Below are 23520 nucleotides of genomic sequence, written 5' to 3' on the forward strand. Positions count from 1 at the left end.
CAGAGCTTCACTGGGAAATGTTAACTCTCTTTTAATATAGTGGTTCTTCAGTGTGACATAATGCACTGATCAGATACTTGGCCTATTCACCTCACTGAATCTCTTAAATTCAAGGTATTAATAGAATAAAGTGAGTGTATATCTGGAATTGGAAGTGCCGAATGACAATAGCGGTGCACTTGGAAGTGCAAGTTTTCTGCGTCCTGGAATCTGATAGAAGGAAGAGGGGGAAAGACAGCTAGGATGTATGCTCTGATTGAGTCAGCTAGAAAAGCCTAATATTTACACATATTTAAATGCTGATATTTATTATTATTTGTGATTATATTAATATTTAAAATCCTCTGTGAAGTATCTAGGCAGAAGCTGATGAGTTTTGTATTTTGGGGGCAGATCTGGAGTACTCACTGTTGAGTTTTTTTCCCCACTTCCCTGGGGAAATTTAGTTGCTCAGGTCTTGAAGCTGCATAATTATTCAGTGTAACAAGACAAAGGAGCAGGGAAATGGCACTGGTATGTACAGAATTAGAATATGAGAACATGAAGTGATGGATAAATGGAGTAAGCAGTCCCTTAAGGAAGTGGCCATGTCCAGTATACAGCAGCTTTTAGTATATGAGAGGGGAAATTCTCCCTGTGCTGCAGTTGGGGATAAAACAATAACAGTGAAACAATAACACCTAGAAAATTTACTATAATGTAGTGGTTAATCAAGTGTTTCCAGGCTTTAAAATAAATCTCCACAACCCATATTACAATTACAGTGGTACCATATTCATGACAGTATCACAGTATTTTCCAATTCTACTGTATAATGGACTTATAATGGCAAAAAAAATCCATTGTAATAGCATCTGAAACATGTTATAGGTGTTCTTATATCCAGTTTTTCCTGTAATTCAGAAAATTTGTAGATACAGAGAGCATGTTAAAATACTTAGAGTAGTAGATTACTGAAAATCTATTAATTGCTGTCCTAGAAGGGATAAATACAACAAATTATAAATAAAATAAATTATTGTTACATTGTGCAGCAACATGGATCTGTTGATTAATGGTTTGTGACTCTCTGAGTATCAGTACCATTACTGTACAGCTTTGAACGTCACTGGCACTCCTGTACCTGTGTGCTGGGCGCCCTTTGGGTCCCCGTGCTGTGCGAATGACGGCAAGCGGAGCCTTCGTGATTCCTTCGGCCTCGAGGCAGCACACAGGGAAAGGACAGACCTGGGAGGGTGGAACTAAAAGAAGAGTCAGTGGCCGGAACCTGCGTATTTTGGGAGTTAGACTCTGCGGTTTGTTTGGTTGTTTGTTTTCCCCTTGAGAAGTTGTGCACTCATTACGATTTCATCTCCCAACATTCCAGCAGCCCAGTTGGTGGGAGGCTTTTTCCCAGCCATGATAAATTATTCTCTGTCAGAATCCAAATCTGCCTTTTCAAGTCTGATCATTTCTGACGAATTTATTCTCTTAACTTGAGCTTGAATAGAAGCAATAGACGATAATAAATTAACTTTGAGCATATTAATGACATCTCTAGGAGACTATGGGTGAATTAAGGAATAAATAGATGAAATAGGTTCAATAACAGGCTGGTGAAAACTTAACCAGCAATTGACTGGTAGCTTTTCATTTAGGTCCTTTTATATCCTATGGTTAATTAAAACCATAGAAAGATTTTAAAGCAACCTTTTGGAATACAGACAAAGTATGAATTCCTCCTGCCATCCATACTTGCAGTAGAAAAGATGGTTGTCAAATGTACGCCACTAAAGCTTAAGGAACATCAGCTTCAGAAACTCAGGTTTGTACCCTCTCAAAAAGAAACCTGTGTGCCAAACATGGCGAGAGCTTTCTATATGCACCTGCCAGAGCAGCACTTAGCCCAGACTTAAAATATCCTTTCTGTAGAGCTTATGAAAAAATACATAAATTATGGGCTTTTGTGGATTTGCTTTTATAGACTGGAGATGAGGGTGGCATGTAAACTTCCACTCCTAACAAGAACTGTTGTGATCTAAGCTTCTTTTGGTTCACTTTACCTGCTGTGTCCAGGATTTCCAAACTAGTCTGAAACTTAGACTTTCAACAGAGCTGGATGCTGAGCTTCAGGGACTTGAAATGAATGTTTCTTAAATCTGATTGTAAAGGATCCTCTGTCTTAAGTAAGACAGAAATGGCTGATTGAGGCTTACATACTAAAGAAAATTATAAGATCCTTGACAAACCTGAATCCTACTATTTAACCTCATTTAGTAATATATTTTGGGCTTTCATTAGCCTAGGTACGCTCATGCTAAAGCCTATCAAACAGGAGTGAACCTTACTTTTTTGCGAAGACAATTATGGTCTATTTAAATGTTTAAAAATGCAAATTATTGGTTTATGCTTGGACATCTTGTTATTCAAATAGGAGTGACTCAAAATTAAACACCTACTCTCTGAAATCTGAAGCCTAACAAATATATGTCTCTCTTCAGAATCCTAAATATAGACACACATAGACAGTGTGTGGTTATAAGAGAAGATGTTTATATAATTAAGTTTATAAAAGCATACTTTAAACATCAACCATTTTTTTTTATTCCTGTTCTAAAGCATTTCTATCTTTGAAGTAATGGAATTTAATTTCCTGAATAACTGAATGCCTCATGAAGTTTAGCTTTATACCCCCACAGTTTTATATTTGTTGTGCTCAAAATAATTTCTTAAAATAGATTAATAATAATAAATACACTACCCTATTTTCAAGCATCATCATAATCCTCATAGTTGCAGTCACAGAACCTGTCCTGACGGCTATTGAAATGGGCTGAAAAGCTGTCGGCAGCTGCTCACTCCCATTCTCTTGGCTATTACTGACCCCAGATCTTCAGAATAATCACAGCTATGACTGTTCCCTAACACTGTCTTTTTAAAATTGCATATGCCATGAGAAATCTGTCAAATGTTGATCTGAATTACTCCCATCATGTATCAGTTGTCCAGGTGCTGAGAGAATTATCTGGTTTAGAAAAGGAAGCTACAAGTATATTAACGCTACTAGCTAAAAGTAGAATATTTATATATTTTAATTGAAAAATACTTAGGAGAACAGAAAAGAATATTGAAGGAAATCGGAAAGTCACTGTTGGTGTTTGTCTAAGGGAAACTCGGGATTTAAATGAAATAGCATATTTTCTAAGAGGTTTGGTTTTGTTTGTTTGTTGGTTTTGTTTTGTTTTTAATTTCAGCAAAGGAAAAGGAGAAGTTTGTAAAATCCATGTGTGTGTGTGTACGTATATATGTATATATATATATTTTTCTATCCTGCTGGCAGCAAAACTCCTTGATGCCAAAAACTGCTTTATAGTGGGAAAAAGCCCAGGTGAAGTGATGCGAGAAACTTCCAAGCAACAGCAAAACTTCGGTGGAGAAACTGGTCACAACTGAATGTTTAAAGGGTGATAACTGTGAAAGTATCGCCTCATCAGAACGGTGCCAGAATTTCTGAAGGCACTAGAAATGCTTATAAAGGCCCAATTAAGAAGCTGTAGCCATCACAGTAAGTGGTAAATGATGGAACCTCTAGTCAGGCATCTTTTTTCTTCTTTCAAATGTCTATTTGGAATGAGGCTCTGAGCTACTGTGCAAAGATTGCTCCAAATCACTCAGAGCCACACTTGTATGCCTGACTGGAGCACAATGAAGTTTGGATTATGCTGTTTTAAATTATCACCCATTTGAAGTAATTTTCTTCATAAAACAAGATTAAAATGACTGTAATTCAAAACATTTTACCTCAAATTGATGTGAAAATTGTAGTGTTCATATTACTTCCATTTTTCAATTTGACAAAACATTTCACTCCATGTATAAGCTTTTCTGTGTTGTCACTATCTTAAGAGTGAAAATATGCATTTTACTCTGTACATTTTACTCTTTCCTGATGTGTCTTATTTCTTAACACTACTTATTTAAAGCATGTCTTTAGTTAGTCTACTGTGGTACCTGGGGAAAATAGAAACATTGAGGAGGTTTGCTTACCTCTTTTGTGGCCAACACAATAACGGTTTAGAGCTTCATATTGTTAAATTTGTACTCTGGTCTTTCTACATGCCTGATGGTTTGGTAAGTGCTGATGATAAAGCAAAGCAAAGAAGAATTTGAAGTTCTAGCATGATAGAGTTGAAATGCAGAATGTGGTGAATTTTATTTACGTGAAGCCTCCTTTCATTCGTTTTCATACTAATATGACAGTAGAAATTTCTCACCATATTTTTTCCTCAAGGTTTCATGTCTCCTGAATAAGTAATTAAGGGAAATGATAGTCTTTTCTCTTCCTCATAAGTTTCTTTCATAGACAGGCAGTTATATCAATAATTATTTTTTTAAAAATCCAATAAATTCCAGTATAGTTGCTTGAGTTCCCTATGAATAAGGTTATTTATTTCATTTAACATGGAGTGCTTCTTACAGACTTTTTGTGAAGTACAGAACAATACGGAAAAGCACTGGAAAAAGAAGCAACTTGCAGAAATCCACGGCTAAATTAGTGCCAGTGAGAATTACAACTGTAAAGTTCCTGGCCTAAAAATACCAATATACAAATGTACTCATTTTTAAGTTATACTCTATTCAACCAGAAATGTAACAGAATGCCAAACCCTATCCCATAATGTAATAGCAATACATACATCAGCTATCAGACCTTCAAACTCTGAGAAAGAGCTGCTTTGTGTGCTAAGTCTGCAAAGGATAATTCATTCCTTACTAGGGGGTATGATTTCAGGAGCTGAAAGCTTTAACTACTACATATGTATAGGATAGATTTAAAGTGATTATGGAAATGTCACCACAGGACAATACATTATTAGTAATCCCTCATATGTTGTATGCTGTTCCCTTATGTTTGCTGGTAATTAAAAAGCAGATTGGGATGTCGTGATAAGAATGAGTGCAAAATGTCCCTTTTATCATTTGCAGTAAATATGAAATAATGGTCTTTCGGTATCCTTCAGTGATTGTTCTGTTTGCGTTGGTGACAAATGACATCTTTCTCCTTGTAATGTGCCTGTAGGGTTAAATGACTTTATTATTATTAATGAGTCATTGCTCCAGCTGCACAGAAATAGAGGGAGTAGGAAACATAAGAGATTTACACCTAAGTAATTACAAATGTAATTATTACCTTTCAAATTTCATTTTTCCAGTAATCACCAAGTTGTTAATCAAACATGGCCCTTTCCATGTGTTCACACTTTTTTGGGGTCCTTGTCAAAGGGATGAGTAAGTACGTGGTTCCACTGCGGGCAGTCTGTGACAGATTGACAAAGTGGTAACGACGGAAAACTGCTGTGAAAAATTGGTTAGAAAATGTTGTCTAGTCATCAAGGAGTCTGTGGTTCAGAGGATTTTCCAAGAGAAAAACCCTCCTGGGCTGCAGCCATATGGAGGACAGTGTCCTCTTGGGGAGGACAAAAGCTGCGGGAGGGGAATCCTTTTGTCCTGTGGAGATATGAAATGTCAAAGCTTTACTCCTCCCGTCTGTCCTCCCACAAGGTTGTAGAATATCGTTAAGGAATCTAATAAGCACAACAGGAATTAAAATGTGTGCCCTCTTGACCCTGCGATAGATATCCTAATTACTCATAATTCTGGATTTTCAAGCTTTTAGGCAGAGCACCAGGCCTGTTCTTCTGTAGTAATGGTAAGGGAGCCACAGGGGATTTACAGAGGGGGAGTGGTTGTGGATTGTGTTAGACCATGTTGCAGGTGCCATGAAATGTAAGCAGGGTTGTTTTTCAGATCATCATCTGAACTTGAAATGTATTGTGAAATGCAAAATCTGAGGAAAAGCTTTGGACAAATAAGAACATTGCCTGTCAATAATGTAATTTCCGCACAATTTTGAAATATTAAGGATTCTCATATTTTAAAAATCTAAATTAGAAGAAAATTAATAGAAAAATGGAAACTGTTAGCTTCTGTACTTTATACCTCAAAATGTCATTTGAATCAACACTGTCACAAAACAATTGAACTTTGACACTACGTTGCTGATGGAAAACTGTTTTGTCAAAAAACTTCAGCAAGCTTTACTTATGTATATATATAAAAGTATATATATATAAAAAAGGATATATACACACTTATATATTAAACTGGAATAAATAATCCAGTCAAATGTAATACCTATCAGCACTCAAATAAGTTTAGTGTGTTACTTAGATAGCAGTGTAGGTGAATATCATAAAAATGCTTAGAAGTATTGCAAAATAAATAAAGTCAGGGTATTCATAATAAAAACAATTCATTATTTTTGTTACATTATAATAAAGATTTTTTTTTCTCTTGAAATGCATTTGGAGTCCCAGCATAAAAGCCATAGAGTATTTATAGAATGCTGTAGGTTTATTTTGTTTGCTGCTCTAGTGGCCTTTGACTTGCAATGTCTTTTTTGGTATACCTGATGAAAACACAATTTCAAAACATCTTTTATTTCTACTTCTTGAGTTATCACAGGAAATACCTGTTTACCAGCTTATTTAGCATTTGGGGGTTTTTTTTCTGTTTGCCTTTGAAAATTAACATTTCATGAAAGTGTCTGAAAAATGAACAATTGCGCACAGTTGTTCAATGACTTAGTTTAAAAGAATTTTTTAGTATTCTCCTTTCTGTTTATTTTTACTATAAACTCAATAAAAAGAAAACAGCCCCATTTGGCCTGTAGATAAATCAAGAAACTCTTGCTAATGTGAAAAAGGGTGTAAATACAGATATTTGAAGCAGAACTGTAGGTCTTTTATCCCACCCCCGTCCCTTGAAGGAGCTGCTGGATGTGAGGTATCTCAAATATAACTGAAAATGAACCTCTTCTTCATCACCCTGCCTGTATTCTGCATTCTCCTGAAGGCAACTCATTCACCTCATCTGCTTATTGTCACGAGTGTTAGAATTCATTATTACAGTAGAGTGAGAGTATACTAATATTTTCATGTAGGTCTTTTATCAAGAATAAAAGCTACTGACCTTATTCCACCTAGAAGTACTGTTCCCTTCTTATCTCTCTGAAATTCATCCCTTTTCCTGTCTCCAAGCCCAGGTCTTTGTTCTCTAGCCAGAGAACCACAAAAGATAATTGATTTTTTTTATTCCAATGTCCACAGCCTAAGCTTAAGAAATGTATTTTCTTCTGTTTCCACACCAAATGAGTTTATGTAGTTTCAGTGATTCATAGCTTTCTCTGTGAAACTTTACCCTTTCAAGGTATTTAGTGATTTATCATAAAATCAGTAAACTACGTCTGCTTCACACACACACACACAATTTTATTTAAAACGTAGACCTTAAAAAAAGGAGTATAATATTATATTCTATATACTTACACTGTAGATATTGTAAGCAAGAATTTTCTTTTTAAAGCTTAATGTATGTGTATTTGAATGCAAGTGTGAATGAAACAGAACACTTCTTTAGTTAGTTTTGAAGAAGAGAGAACAGATGTGAAGAATTATATGTAGAAATTACTGTGAATATATTTTTCTGAGGATTAGCTATATGAAGCTGCATTTTGAAGGCAGCTCATTTCATCGTTTCAGTCAAACAGCCTTTCTGTACAGGCAAAACCTCAAGTTCTTTGTATTGTTTTAATGTATCTTTTTCTGCTTTAAGGCGGAAGGTATACTAATGGCCAAATTTCCATTATATAATACATATTTTCTCACTTTGTTTTATCCTTTTAAAGTGTTTAGGGCCTCTTAAAATAGTGTACTGATATGCCCCTACATTCTCCAGCAAACCCATGCACAAAAGATTCTCCTTGGTGTTGAATTAAATGAAAGAACATACTATGTTGAACCGACTCTGGATTAAATAAATAAATTGATTGACACAAATACATATCTGTTCAATTGGTGGTAATGGATCATCATATATATTCCTAATGAGGCATTTGAATAACTATTTGATCCCTAAAAAGGAGACATAAATGGTCTTTCAGAGTGTACAGTTACCTTGTTAACAGTTACCTTGTTAAGGGATTTTTCTGTCAGCCCCTATTCTGTTTTAACATGTTTGACTAGATCACTTTTTTAAGCTAAACATTTTAAGGGATGACTTCTGCTTGCACCTTTAAAAGCAACTTTTACTGAGCATTTGAAATTGAATCTCTAGAAGTTGATACGAGACACACTACTCTTTATAGTTTTTCTCCATCTCATATTTCCAGTAATGCTTAAGGATATTTAAGAACATGTAGAACTAGGTTTAATATATACATGGGTGAGCAATAAGGCTTTAGAAACATTGTGATGATGTAGTATTTAGTGAAATTAGTGTTGTACATCTTGCTGGAGACTAATAATGCTTGCAGATACACTACCATTACTACACTTATTGTCTTCCTGCTCGCTGTAACAAACAGCATTGACAGGAAAAGCTCATCTTTCAGAGAATGGTAAAAGGTTTCCAGTGCTCTGAGCACCACTGAGGGGTTGGGGGTGAGCGAGCGGCTGCGTGGTGCTGAGCTGCTGGCTGTGCTCAGTCCAGCACGTCAAGATAAAGATGTTACTTGAAGAGGCAAGAGGTGATAATTGTTGGGTATCTACAACTTTCTATGGACATTTCATTCTGTTACTGCAGATAAGAGTTGTATCTTGTAAAGCTTAAAATTAAGCTTTAGACATTGAGAGACAAAGTTTACTGTGTCATAAATGCCCTAAAAAAACTCATATTGAAAATGTTTCCTGTTCCAGGATGTTTGGTTTGTTACAGAAACTTTATATCAGTAGTAGAGCTTAATATATACCACCTGAAATGCATAGTCATCTCAGGTGTGGGGGAAGAAATGCAAATTTCACTCTTTACTATGTTTCCAGGTCAAAGGTTATTGCTGGAGGATAAACCATTTTTCACTTTGTAGTCACCTTGTTTAATTGATTTGAATTCAAATTTATAGTCTATGTTAAATAATGAAGAATGTATTAATAATTAAGAAGCTTCAGTACAAATGTGAAGCAGTTAATTAAATATTAAATAAAGCACATTGTATTACTCAGTGTTGTAATCAATATACTAGATTTTAGGCTATTCATTTCAGTCATTATACTTCCCAAGTTATGGTTAAAATTCTCATTGATAACTTAATATGTACTTCATAGGCTAAGAATCGTGTCCTTTGGAAATCACCATGTTTATTTTGACATAATTAGCAACAAAACATGGATATTGAAGCAAAAAGGGTCAGTGCTGTATATTCTACAACACTCATTATGCGTGAAGAGGTTGCAGGGGGTTTGGGGACTTGAGGTTTTTTTGTTGAAATCTCTTCCTATGGAAAACAGCAATTATTGAAACCAAACTTACAGGAGCATTGCTTTTATACTGTTTCTTGGGTTTGATTAATACAAGTTTGAAATTCTAGTCAGAATAACAATAGGAGATGACTTAATGAAAGATTAATGTGTTTTATTTATATGGCTATTATTTGGGAAGGAAAGATTCACTTAAGTTCAGAAGCATAGTTAATTTATACAGGAATTAACAGATGCTGTCTCTTTTCCCTAATACTTCCTCCATTCCCTGTCTTCTTCCTCACCAACTTCCCCCAGCCATCTTTGATAATTTTTTCTGGACTCATTGAAGCCAGGTACAAAATACTCACGCCTCATACCACAAGGGTTTTATGACAAGAAGCCTAACTCATGGCAGGTTTTAGGATGGAATACAAATTAAGTCTATGGATGTTAGTAGGATATAAACTGTATTTGCTGGAATGGAAGCAGATCTTATTCTTGCAAGATATCCAGTACAATCTGGCAAGCCTAGGTAGCACAGGAAAATGTGTGATTTCCTGCATGCCTGTTGACTCCTCAGTTAGAACATCTGGAGGATCAGTCTTCCTCTGAGTAGGTTTTCTCACACCCTTTGGTCATGACAAGTTCTGTACACACAGCTGAAAACGAAAGGAAGTGGTGTGTCCTACTTGTTCTTCCAATAAAATGGTTCAAAGGCTAGAACTTCAATAACTTGGGTTTTAAGTTATTGAGACATATACAGGAAATAAAATATTCATAGCAAACTTGTCCCAAAGGCATTTTATTATTAAAGCAAAAAAAAGAGTATATTATAACTGCAGTTACTTAGGCTTTCTGTGTTCAAGCTTCTTCCTTCTGACCTTATTAAAGTAACCCAGTTTACACTAACAACTACTTTCCCCTCCCTTTTTTATTGTTAATGTCATTTCTGTTCCCTTCACATAGTAGAGGCTGTTAAATGATGTTACCCAAGTGGCCACTTTTGGTCACCAGGGTAATTCTGGACTATAATTTCCCTATATTATGCTTGAATTCCTGCTTAGATTTAGTACCACATTTAGTAAATACACATGGGCAAAAAATGGGGGGGAAACGACCCATTCCTTAGGAGCTATTGGCTGGGATGAGTGGTAGAAGGTTGTCATCTTCATCACTCTGGTGGGTTCCTGCTGAGCAGAGAGCACTGAAAGTGCGACGGGAGCTGTTTAATATGAAACGCTTCAGTAAATGAGAGGCACTTCTGGATGCTGACAGAATAGCATTGGCACTGCAAGCCATGTATTCATATATGTGCTGTGTTGTGAAAATATGAAAAATAGCTCAGCAATGGCATAATTATGGGCAATTTGCTTAATTGCTTGCTAATTGTTGCTTGCTTTATTATGAAACAAGAGTGCTCTAAATGTAACACTGGATGGTTTGCATCCAAAATGTGTCAAATTCAATACTGGCTTTTCATTAAGACTTCAGCTACATGGCTTTAAAATTCAAGCACTCTGTATTGTGGGTTTTAAGTTGTTTTCATATTTTTTTAATTGTTTTTGAAATTTTGTTTGCACAAATGATAAAACCCCTGAGCCTGCATCAATACAGTGCAGTCTGATAAGTTTTGAACTTTTAACGAATATGAGTACTTTCCTGATCAATACATTCAGAACTGTCTTTTGATCATTATTATCCATGTGGATAAAGGTGGACATATTTTAAGGCTTCTCCAGGAGCTTATGTGCTTGGTTGTCCAGCTCTTAGAAGTGCACACCTTCCTTTTAATACATGCATTCCTTTTTCTTTTTTTTTAAAGGGACGTGCAATTCTGAAAGTTTAGCCTAATTTTTGGAAAAACTATTCTCTTCTCTTTTGACCAAGCTATCGTGCTTTGACCAGAATATTAGACCAGACATCTTCAAATGTTCCTAAATCTTTTTGTAATTCCGTAATCCAAGTGGTGACTTTTATGGCAGATTGAGAAAGGAACCAGCCCTCTTGATGTTGTCTCTGTCGTAGGTTTCCCTTTTGGGGTGGAGGGGAGGGCATGAGGGTTGAAAAGAAAGTGTATCATGTATACACCAAGTATATGCGTCAACAGTCTTAAAGGTCTTTACCAACCTAAATGATTCTACGATTCTAACATTTCAAGATTCTGAGACTGCTGATAACACAGTTGTATTAACAGCTTGTCTTTTGAGAATTCTCTATGAGAAATATTCTTAAAACTGGAACATAATATTAAGCTGGAAATGCCGAAGTAGAGAGTGCTGTGCAATATATTTTGTAAAGTGAGAGAGAGAGTAGCATTGCAGACCTGTTCAGCTTGTATCTCCCAAAACAAAGATAATAACCAACACTTTCATTTACCATCTATAAAACCCTACACAGACTTTATAACCACAGAAGTCTCTAACCAAAACAAACAGGAAAAAAAACATCAAATGGGGTTTTTTAATAATAGTTTTGACTGAAGGGTTGCTATCTGGCAAGGTTTGGATTCCACTTCTTCTTAAGTGAAAGCAAATATTCTTACTGAAAACTGGTTTGACCTATAAATGATAGAGACTGTGGAGCAATGAAGAAAGTCTTTTAACTATTGTTCTTTTGGTTGTATTTGACAGTTCTGATCTAAACATTTCATAAGAGCTGACAGACACATTCTTTAAAAATGTTCTTAGTTCTAAGGCAGACAGTTTTAAAAATAGTTTTATTCCTAAAACAATCTGGAGTTCAAATCAAAGTGGTAAACTCACACATTCATGAGTGTGATCTGTTCTATGAATTAAAAATTCTCTTTCGTATTATTTGTGTGTCATTCTTGAAGAGTCTCCATGTAGTATGAAAAAAATACATATATAAAATTAAAGGTTTGTTACTGAGTGAAGTAAGAAATGAGGTAGACTGGTAAGAGTTAGATAGAATGTACTGTTTATTCATAATACATGAGGGATATGTACATTTCTATTTCCATTTATAAACCTGTCAGATCTTATGTGAGATGTTACCAGACACTGAATTTCAGTAGCAAAACCCATCTTTTCTTCTGAAAATATTCAGACAGCAGGAACCTTCTTTTACTTGATTGGTAGAGGCAGACACCACCGAATAATCGCCTACATTACTACTTTTGAATGAGAGAAAATGTTATTTTCACCCACATTTAGCAATGACTTGCAAAGATGCAAAGTAGAAAGATGCTTAAAGAGTAGCAGCTAGAAAATGCCATGGTCCATTTACACGGCCTCTGAGAAATGGCCACTTAAGCACTGAACTTCACGCTCACACAGCTGCGTGGCTTGAATTCCTGCTCAGCCGGTCTTCTGGGACACTGGGCTGAGCCGGGCAGAGAATCCTCTGGTTAAAGTGGGTGCCAAGTGGTGGAGGAACAGCCAGACAAGGTGCTGGGGCCAACATCACGGCGCGAGTTACAGTGACCTCTTTGCATGTTCAGTCTGTAACAGAATATTCAGAAATCAGTTGATTCTATTGTAAGTTGGCACCATTAGTATAATATATTGCTGACATAAAGCTCTCTGATAAAAATAGGAATTCTTAAAAATGTGATTTTAAGTAAAGAATAGTTTAGATGACAGTGCAATGCCAAGTAGTTATTTAGAAGGATTTCAGGTGCTAAATAAGCAGGAGAATGATGATATATTAGGACAATGAAGAATGAATTAGACTGACAGAAAGAAGCTACATTTCATGGCCTAGAAGAGCAGGAAAATAAAGATAATGCCTGGTGAATATTCATGCAGAAAATTTCCTACATTTTGTTCTAGGTTCATTCAGAAACAGAAGAATTATGCTCCAACAGTTATTTTTACTGCATTGTGCTAAAACCATAGTATTTCACACTGCTGGGTTTATTTATTTTTACTTCATACCAAACAAACTATTATGCATCCCAGTTGTCCTTGCTGGCATTATTTACCCTGGTAGCTCAGTTGATGATATTCTCTAAGTTTCCTTCAAATGCAGATACTGCGGACCCTGTCTGCCTCACACTAGAGTCATTGTAACGCCCTTAGTTAATTTGGTTTCCTACAGCATGCCCAGTCTCCTAAAGATTCTCCCAGGGTTGCACGAATGCTATGGTCTATAGGCAGGTGGTTTGGATTCAAAGAAAAACAACACAGAAAATCATGTTAATTTAAAAAACAAACAAACAAAAACCCACCAAAACAAAACACCCCCAAAAAACTCCTTTTAAAGTTAGTCTAGAGGTTAAGGATATAATTGATTTTGAAAAATTATTTATTTTCATTTTTTTAATGAGTGCGGTATATTATAAAACAAAACTTGACCGTTACTACATACAGAAAAGTATTTGTATTTGCTAAATACTTTTTTTTTTTGCTGTTCTGCAGCACTGCACAGGTGCTCAGTAGAAAAGGCCTTTAACTCTTTAATGAAAATTGTATATTTTATATGTTATTAATCATAAGCAGTGATGAAACACTTCCTCTGACAATCAAGATTACATGTACCACATAGCAATGTTGAAAGAAAGATGATGACTGCTATAAAAGGTGTACCTTCTATACCATCCTGCATTGGCAGACTGTTGTGTAATGAAACCCCAACTAAAGCCAAAATAATTTGAATGCATAACTTATGATTATGCGCAAGACTGTTCTAAAGTTGGGGGGGTTGTGGGGTTTTTGTGTGTGTGTTTTTGTTTTTTGTTCTGTTGTTGGTTTTAATCTCTTTATTAACAGAATAAACAAGACTGTCATTCTGATGTTCATAGCATGGTAAGGTGTTCCAAGTCTACAGGTAGTCTGGCAACACATGGCACAAAATTACCATCCTACTGATCTGTTGAGATGGTGTACAGAATGTTTCATAAGTGACCCTTTATTTCTGTAGTTGCCTTATCTAAAGCTTAAATGTTAAGTTTTTATTGCCAAATGCTTCTTTTGATGGCTCAGCTTTCTTTACTCTCTTACTGAAGTTTGACACAGATAGTACAATGTAAGTATTGTAACCACTTGCTGTGAAGAGCTACAAATGCATAAGTATTATTTCCAAATAAATAATTGTGTGGTTTTCAGTTTAACTAAATTAATAGCATTTTAAGAATAATTAAAAAGCTTTCAGATAAAAAAAAAATATACTGAGGCACTGGGTATTAAAAAGGGGTTTCTTTTTAAAAATACATTAAAAAATATCAGTTTCTGTATAAAACAGGCATAACTCAACACTCTGTCAAGGTTCTACCTGATTTCAATGAATTGCCTTGACCAGAACAGAAGCAGATCTGGATAATTAAAGAGCTTAACAAGACTTGTATATGCTCAAATGTATATCTCTAATAGCAGATAGTAGGACACAGAAAGATTAGACTAATCTACCAGGAGTAACTTTTTTTTTGCAGGAACTGTTGCCTCTACTGAATTATTTCCATATTTGTCTCCTACTGCCCATCAAAACTGGATTAGTATTTCAACAGCAAGGTGCCAAAGCTTTGTCAGGATTACATTGAAAAACACAGACAAAATGACTGAAGACATGTTGAAATGCCAGTAATAGGGTAAAATAGCATTTATAAACAATCATTTCTCTAACTAGCACATACTCATACAATGTACTTAAGGAGAAATAATCAAGAATATAGCATTCATGATACAACAAGCCACCAGCTGTCTGCTTATACCTAGCAGATTTAAAAAAGATGTAACCTGTATTTTGGACAGCAGCATTATATATTTCAACACCTGAAGGTAAAACTTAATTCACTTGTATTGAGATGTAACATGGAAATATGTATTTGTGGTTTGTAGCTTTACACAGATTTCAACATGCAAAGTATTTATTAAAACAGAAGTGTAGCATGTGTTTAACATAAAGCTCAGACGGTGAGAGGCTTCTACTCAGAACTTACATTGCTATAAGTAATTCCTAGCAGAATACCTTCTCCAGTGGTTGGTAGCCAGAAACCAATTTTAAATGTTATTTTCATGAAGACAGATATTAAAAATACGTATGTATCTTTTATTGGAAGGTTTTGTGAAGACAACACAGCAAAATATCTAATCAGATACTCTTCTTTGCTCTTGGTATATTTAAACCATGCACACAGCAAGAGAATATAAAATTAACACATATAATAGGAAAACTGTTTCAAAGAATGATTTGTAGAAGTTTCATTCTATTAGTTTGAATTTACACAACATAGTAAAGACACAGCTTAAATGAAACTGATCAACTGATTTATGTATTGCAAATTATGTCTTTCAGATTTAGTGGTTTACTTTGCCTTCGAACAAATTATAATTTCTAGAATCTCTTTTCAAGAGCACAAACCTTGTGTCTACTAAAGAAATCTGGTTCAATTACTAGTAAACTACAGAGGTTACACCTTCTTTTGCTATTACCCTTTGATTTTTCAAGGTTTCCACTATTGAATGCGTGGAGAAATCAATTCTCTTTAAAATAGGTGTTACACTGTCTTTTATTTTTGTATCTCTTGTGTGAAATTTTGAAGCCAATGTACCATCTTAGTCTGTGTATCCAAATTAATTTTGTTTTGCCTTAAGCAAAGCAAGAGAAGCCAAAAATCCAGTTTGAAGAGAGTACTAAAAAAAAAAAAATAAAATCGTAGTAATTATCTTTTTTTCACATAGTTGTATACAAATATATAGAATTATGGTATTAGATTATTATAAGGCTTCTAGTTTTGTTACACAAATGACAATTTCAAAAAATGAAAAGGTCATTGTAGGTAGAATGTGTAAGGGCTTTAGTTACAAGGCTGTAATGATGGTGTCACCTGTTCATTAACCATTAACTTTTTTCAGATGATAACCAATGACAATACTGTGGGCCCCAAACTTGCCAATATCTAGACCTTCACTTAAGCAGTACACCTGGAGATATTTTCTTTCCAAATTGTGGTCTTCATTGTAGAACTGAGATTGCTTCGTTAACCTTGATTCTCTGTGCGCATCAGTCTTCAGACTTCTAATAACGTCTTGTCTTTTTCCACCCTCCCAGCTATCGAAATAAATCTCCAGAAAGCCCTGGCTGAAGCCTCTGAAACCTGCACACAGGAGTGTCTCATCCTGGGCCATTCCGACAACTGCTGGATGCCACCGTCTTTGACGCAGTACCAGCAGTCCAACACCCCTTTGCCATCATTTGGCTTCCAGCAAGGCTGGGGCCGAGGAGCCAGGCCTGAGGGACGACACACTCTTGGGAGGCCCCTTCCAAAGGATGACACTGACAAAGGCCAGGGTGGGCCCAGGCCCCAGTTCTACAACACCTGCGAAAGACATTGCGCCAGTGAAGACCCTGTCAAAGTCATTCCTCTGGCAAACTTCGCCGCCGCCCACCAGGCACCGGTGTCTGGGAGCAGCGCTACGTTTGTACATGAGCACCAGCTATAAACACATATCTGACAAATCCACGATTTCAGGCTTTAAGTGTGACTGTATATAGTCACAGCCTAACACTGTTCTAGTACGTATACAAACCTGTTAGGCTTGTGAATATTTATGTATATAGAATCCTAAATTTGAAATTGAAAAGCTAAATCCTTAGGACTTACTTAAAAGAAATTTACCATAGTTCTTGGTAAAACCCACAAATGGGGAAGAAAACCTGCAATCCAGAAACAATCAAAACCACAAAATCCTTTTGATTTTCTTCTATGGGCCATATAGTGTAAATTTCTGCCAGCAGTTCTTCCTCCCTGTTGAAAGCAATTTCTTAGTACAGTTTGGGGAATATTACAGTTTAAAGATACCTTATTCATTTTTGTCTTTGTTATTATAATTTATAGCATATGCATAGAATTCATCTTCCGTTTGCTTAGCAATAGAGATCAAGTGGGCAATTTCTCTTTTGATTACCTTACATACCTAATTCTTAAGAAGGATGGTATATCTTTCCTTGAAAATTCATCTTTCATGTAATTAAGAAGGAAAATGTACTTAAAAACACAACAGCTCCTTGTGCTTTTAATTTTTATTGGCTCAATCTACAGGTATTTATTCTTTGAAAGGATGCAGTATATGAAAAAAAAAGCTTTCATCTAGGCTTTTCTGTGTGAAATAAACAACAGGATAGGATATGTGAGATCTAAATTGGAAAAAAAAAGCTCAATAACTTTTTTTTAAGGTCTAAGATTTTCCTTTCTACAATAGTGCTACATATTATGCTTTTCAAGCAATAAGTCTTGTTGTAATTTTTATTTTTTCATCTTGCAGAGCTTGGTTTGGCTACTGTTCCTGTTAGTTGAAAATTATGTGGGCACCGCTGAAAACAGTAGGAAATTGGGGTAGTTTTTTTCACCGATGTGATGTTGTGGCTGCAAGCTGCGGGTGTTTAAAATAATATTATAGTGATGTATGTGGCTTTTTTTACAGCTATTGTTAAGTATTCAGTAAAAGGTTAGTTATTAGTTATTAATACTTCATCACAAATCTATTAGATGAAGGAGTACTCGTCATTGTGGCTTACTTTATTACAGAATGACTGACAGTTCTCAGCAAAGAAGAATCTAGGTAATGAAAGCTGGATAAATGTAATTATAAATATACCCTAATCATTTTTGATCCTTGTCCCTTCCAACCTGATATTCTATGACTCTGTGATATTGTTTGATAAGGTCTCCAGATGATTCTCTTTAAAGATGAGGGAATTTTTTCAGTGTTCTGTGTACTGGAGGATGTATTACTAATAGTGGCAGAAAAAAGCTGGTAAATTCTACAGTGCATGAAAAGGATATTCCTTTCTTAGATGAAAAAAAACCCCAAACCCCACAACATTTTCCTTCTAGTATTTTGTTACTCTTTAGCTATTTCATCATTTACAGTATGTACATACCAATAATTTTTTTTTTTTTAAAACACTGCATAACTTTGTTTAGTTTTATTGCTACATTAAGTGAGACAATCGAAGTTGTATGGAGGGGAAAAACCACAGTGTGTGAATATTTCCTATGGATAGAATTCTATGTAGGCTTCATATTGTAACTTAAATCTGTAATTTATGAACTGTGTGTAAAAATGCTGTAATATTAGCTGCTTGTAAAATTTACAGAAGTTCAAGTTGTTGAGGGTTTCCAATGAATGCTAAAAGAGCTTTTCTTATGTGCCCAGCAGGTTTAAGTAGCTTTATATATCGCTGTCCCCACTGTAAATCTATTCCAATGGCATTTAGATTTTATGTGCAAAATAAAAGAAACTTCACTTTTAACCTACTGATAGGGTTTAAATAATGATCATCCGATTATCTAATAATGTACTTCTTATTTTCTTTCTTTCCTTGTTTTTTAAATGTAGTTTTCAATAACATTTGAAAAGATGTGGCACACTGGCTTCCAGTTGCATGTAAATCCTGGAAAAATATAATAATCCTTTGGGTACTGACACACAATAGCTGACAAAACTCCTTTCCAATTCCAGGACAATTAACAAGTTGACAAATTAATTCATACCTAATATATACAAAGCACTTTGTTGTTTGCTTTGGAGCCATCACGATGAGAAAATTCAGCAGTCCTTTTCAGGGATATGCAAAAAGAGCTTATCTGTAGTTTACACAGATTTACCAAACATATTAGTCGTGCAAATTTGGAATAATGCTGACAACTAATGTTTCCTATTGTAAGCAGAGGACTTCAGTTTTTATTCCAGAGGGCTGCCATACCAATGTTTACAGAATTGGCAGCTGCCTTGGAAGACTCTCATTTTTTTCTTTTTGCCTGCAACATTTCCTTTCTGCCTGAAAATTACAACTGAGATTTCCTGGCAAATAAGTAATTTCTACAATTTGATGATTTTCATAACATAAGGTGAAGGAACCCAAATTAGTGGTTTTTCACAGGTAGGGGAAAAAATCCAACAAAGTTCCCATTTGAATGTTTAGAGTTTTGTGGGGTTTTTTTCCCCCTAAGGTATAGGAGCTATTAAGCATCCCCCTTTCTGTTGAAAAGAAGTGAGCAAATAGCAACAGTAATAAAAAAGAACAAACACCAAAATCAAACAACAATAAAAAAATGTTTAAACAAAAAGCATTGTAAAGACGAATCAGATTATAGGAAGTATTCAATGTGACATCCATGAAATTGTGTTGCGATATTCTAAAATTCTCTCAACAGGATACAAACCAATTAATTGTACATACACGTATCTGGAGTTAAATGGTTCCCTCATTTTTATATATTACATATCTAATATATAAAACTATGCATTTGAGGTAACATTTTTCTGAATGGCATGTCAGTATCCAGAGGAATAACTTTACTAGAGACGCTTTACACATCTTGCCATATATATAAATAATTTATCTAGTACATAGACTGTATATTTTTGTGTAATTTTTTTTAGTCATTTAACTTATTTTATCTTGTGTGAATTTGTGGAGAAAACAATCCTATATACAATATACAGTAAAATGGTAGTTAAATGATTAGATTTGTTTCATACAGTGTAACAATAAAGGAAAACCTTTGCCTTCAAAGTAACGTGTCACACAGTCTAGCCTAGATCATCCTGCCCACCCCAAACTCAATTCATGCTCGTTGCACTTCTAAGTATTGCATCAAAGTCATGGTTGGTGGTGGCAGAAAGGAAGACATTTCTTGCCATATTGTAAAGCAGTCAATTGGTTTTAAAAAAAAAAAAAAAAAGAAAAGAAAAGAAAAAGCAAAAAAAAGATCTGGAGTCAAACTGTTTGAAGTAAAATATGCTGTCTCTTTGTTTTCCTAAACTGTGCTGTATTCTGAAGTGTAACTTAATTCTAAAGAAAGGATAATTAGGCATGTCTGCTTAGCCAGACAGAGACGACTGAGCACCTGCTCTCTCTGGGCTGTGAGCTGGCTGGATGCAGGTCATTTAGCTAATTATCACGGCAATGAGCCCATGCTAATCGGACCTGAGGGCTTATGAATGTGAGCATGACAGCGAGCTTGACACAACATTAGTTACGTGGTTCTGAATCCAGCCAGGTCTTTTTCCTTGGCGTAGGGCTGGAGGAGAAGCGGCCGCTTTGAGTCAGCCATCGAGGAGCCCAGTGAGTGCAGATCTGTCTGGGTGTTCTGTAAAAGAAGAGTTTGCTCTGCTGTGTTCTAAGCAAGCTGTAATCCAGCCTGGAACTGCATCAGCTCTGAGCTACTGTTATTACACTGCATCCAGCAGTGGCAAGCCAAAGACCATAGACTTAAATAATTTCTAGTCATTAATGGTTGATTTAGCTCAAGTTTGTTTGATTCAAGCTTACAAAGTTTGAGTTTTTAAAGTTTGAAAATTTACACTTAATTTGTTTGGTCAAGTTTTGCTTTTGCAGCTTTAATACCAATCCTTAATGAATGATTATCAATTAAATGATTGCACTGCAGTTTACTACCTTTATTTCACTGGATAAATAAAAAGGAAAGGATTGGTTTGTGTAGACACAAAGTAAAGTTGAAGGCAAAGATTTTATTTGGTATACGTAGGAAAATTGTGTATAACTTATGTTATCCCTAGTGAAGAAGGAGATTGACAATTTCTTGTAAATATTTGAGTTTGTATTTTTGGGAAATCTCCCTGCTCTATGGCATACTACAGGATCTGAGAGTGAGCAGTGTATGTCTGTGTATTGAAACAGCCCTAATCACACTTTACAAATAATGCAGTTGGACATCATATACTACAGTCCGGCAGCATTTAAAGTCCAGTAAATTTGCAGTAGTTCTATTTCAGGTTTCTGTACAGCATGTTGTCTTGTTAATTACAATGCTTATTAATAAACTAGATCCACAAAAGCAGTTTTCTCCTTTGTGCTGTTTTCCTCATGTTTCTGATATATAAGGGTTTCAAAAGTATTCCTCCAGCCACACTTTTCTCCCATTTCCACCTTTCCAAAACTCCTTTCTTCACGAAGCCCCAAACTGTCAGAAAGTCAAGAAAATTTAACTTCGTTTGCAGTTGCTTCATGTAACTGAGTAGCAGGCTTTTGATAAACAGTAGAAATATTCACAGACAATGTGGACAGCAATCTAGCTTTATCTTATCAGAAATATCTTCCGTTTCTTTGTCACTTCTTTTCATACCGAGCTCCCTCCTTCTACTATGCCTCTGATACGCTGAGCTGGAGGCAGGAGTGTTTATGTGTTTTGTTTTGTTACAAAATAAGCTATTTCTAATTGAGAGAACATGGTTAATAAGTTGCTGTTGAGCTAAAGGGATTATCCCCTCACCATGAATGTGATATAATGAAATAACCGTGAAATGAGGAACTAATGAAACAACATTTTATGCATTTTTTCTATATTATTTAAGTCCACATTTAAAGAGCAACTCTTTTGATAGTTGTCCTGATACTAAGGCAGTAATATATTATTCTTTGTCACTTATGGCTTTGCAAGCATAGCTTTCTTGTCTGCAGGACCTTTTTAAATAGGAAAATAATATTTATTTGGGCATCAAACCTGTGCACAAGTGTATTCCTTTACTGCCAACAACTTTTGAAACATTATTATTCCAAAGAATGTATTCGGCCTACAAATATTAAAAGTTCTTGAGGTGGAGGGTTTCCCTGGTTTGGATAGTAAATTCTCAAGCTGGGCTCAGTAATATTTTGAAGGGCAACCTCAGGAGGCAATGAAACACTGGAATTTCACAGAGATGTGATAAAGCAGAATAATAGAGCACAGAAGAAATATGTGCATCATTTTAGTACTGGTGTCACTGTGCAAAACTGCAGGGGGATGGCAGAAGTAGTGTTTCCTGGGACTCATCTTTTTGTTTTCCTCCCTGTGGGCATAAGGAATACCTGGAGCGCTTCTCTGCCCATGTTTGAAATACTTGAACCCCAGGTATTTGCTGTGTAGCTCTACAGAGTGTGGTGTTTTCCCCGAAGGGCTGCAGCACTGGGGGAGGGCTGGTCCAGTGTTCAAAAACCATCTCTTAACTGCAGGATGCACTCCAAGACCTCCTGCTAGGTGATTGTGGGGAGGTGGTGGTTTGCTAGAATGTACATGTGGATTTATTTGAAGAAGAACATTCGTGTATACCAACGGAAGGCAATTTTGGAGATATGCTGCCCATAAGATCATTTAGCATTCTTACCTTTTCTTCAGGTTTCTTCCAGGTGTGGGCCTAGGACTGAGCTGTAGTTTGAATGGACAGCTGCCGGTCTGCTCCTCGTCAGAAGTGCAGCCTATCAAGCAGAAGAAGGAAATGAGCAAAAAGGTATTTTATATTTTTTATTATTTTAGTGATTTAGTGATCTTTTGATGGTGCATATTTTGTGCTTAAAACTACAGCTAAATGCATTTATGATCTGAAAGCTATGTCTTCATATTTAATTCAAAGCAATTCAAATCAGGAGCTTAAATCTGTAGGTCCATGCTTTCCAGAGAGCTTTGAACTATGGAATTGATGCTACCTCCTCTTACACTTTTTCTTCACTAGGATTAAGAAGTCTGTATTTATAAAAAAGAAAGTTAGTATGTACACTTATCAAAGAGACAGATAAATGAAGTGCCTGGAAGCACTGTACTAGACTTCAACCTATAGCTTTAAGCTACCAGCTGTGATGTGTTCTAGAGCAGATGAGTAGGATGTGCAAAGAAAAAGACATTCACTGAAATGAAGTTATTCATTGCTACTGCAGATGTTATGCATGTAGTAAAAGAGTTGATTAACATAATGAGATTAAACTAAGCGAAATTGCTTTTAACCTGTGCTTAGCTTGAGTTGTTTAGTTATCAGAGATGATAAAAGATTGTACCCACAAGCTTGTCTAAACTTCCCAAATGTTAGCAATTCGAGAAAAGATGTATTTTTTGTTTCTCCGCTGTGTAGATCAAGCTTCAATTTACAGGTGTATGGAACTACAATAAGTCAGTGTGTAGTTCTCTGGAGACTAACTGAACAGAGGAAAGTTAAAATCACTCTGCAAAACGAAGCAATTATAAGTGAGGTGGGTGGGCAGGGGGAAAGGTGAATACTTTGAATGCTTTAGAAAAAATACTATAAAGACACAGGCAAGTAGGTAAAATGAGCAACTTTTCCAGCTAACATATACGCTAAGATACACTGGGTTATCTGCAGACTTGCAGTGCAATGCTAATTTTACTAGTTAACATTTTGTAGAGAGGTAAAACTTTAGTTTTGCATAAAAATATACGTTAAAATCTACATAATCAAAATCTGTAATGGTAAAGAAGACATACCTGGAATATTTTTAGGCCTGTTTAAAAAGGCCCTTGTACCAAGTAGGCCTACAGGATAAATTCTAA

The 23520-nt window shown here is 35.6% G+C and overlaps 1 protein-coding gene across 1 annotated transcript in view; it reads left to right on the top strand.

Moving 5' to 3' along the window:
- Nucleotides 1-16675, top strand: part of PCDH11X (protocadherin 11 X-linked) — a gene marked incomplete at its 3' end in the record, with an annotated part of 409818 nt that extends 393143 nt beyond the window's left edge. Inside the window, exon 6 of the mRNA XM_080352388.1 lies at nt 16284-16675. Within this exon, the coding sequence (XP_080208514.1) occupies nt 16284-16675 (392 nt within the window). The remainder of the gene's footprint in view (nt 1-16283) is intronic.
- Nucleotides 16676-23520: the final 6845 nt, after the last annotated feature.

The sequence above is a fragment of the Nesoenas mayeri genome (genome assembly GCF_963082525.1).
Source record: "Nesoenas mayeri genome assembly, chromosome: 13".
Classification (NCBI taxonomy): Eukaryota; Metazoa; Chordata; class Aves; order Columbiformes; family Columbidae; genus Nesoenas; species Nesoenas mayeri.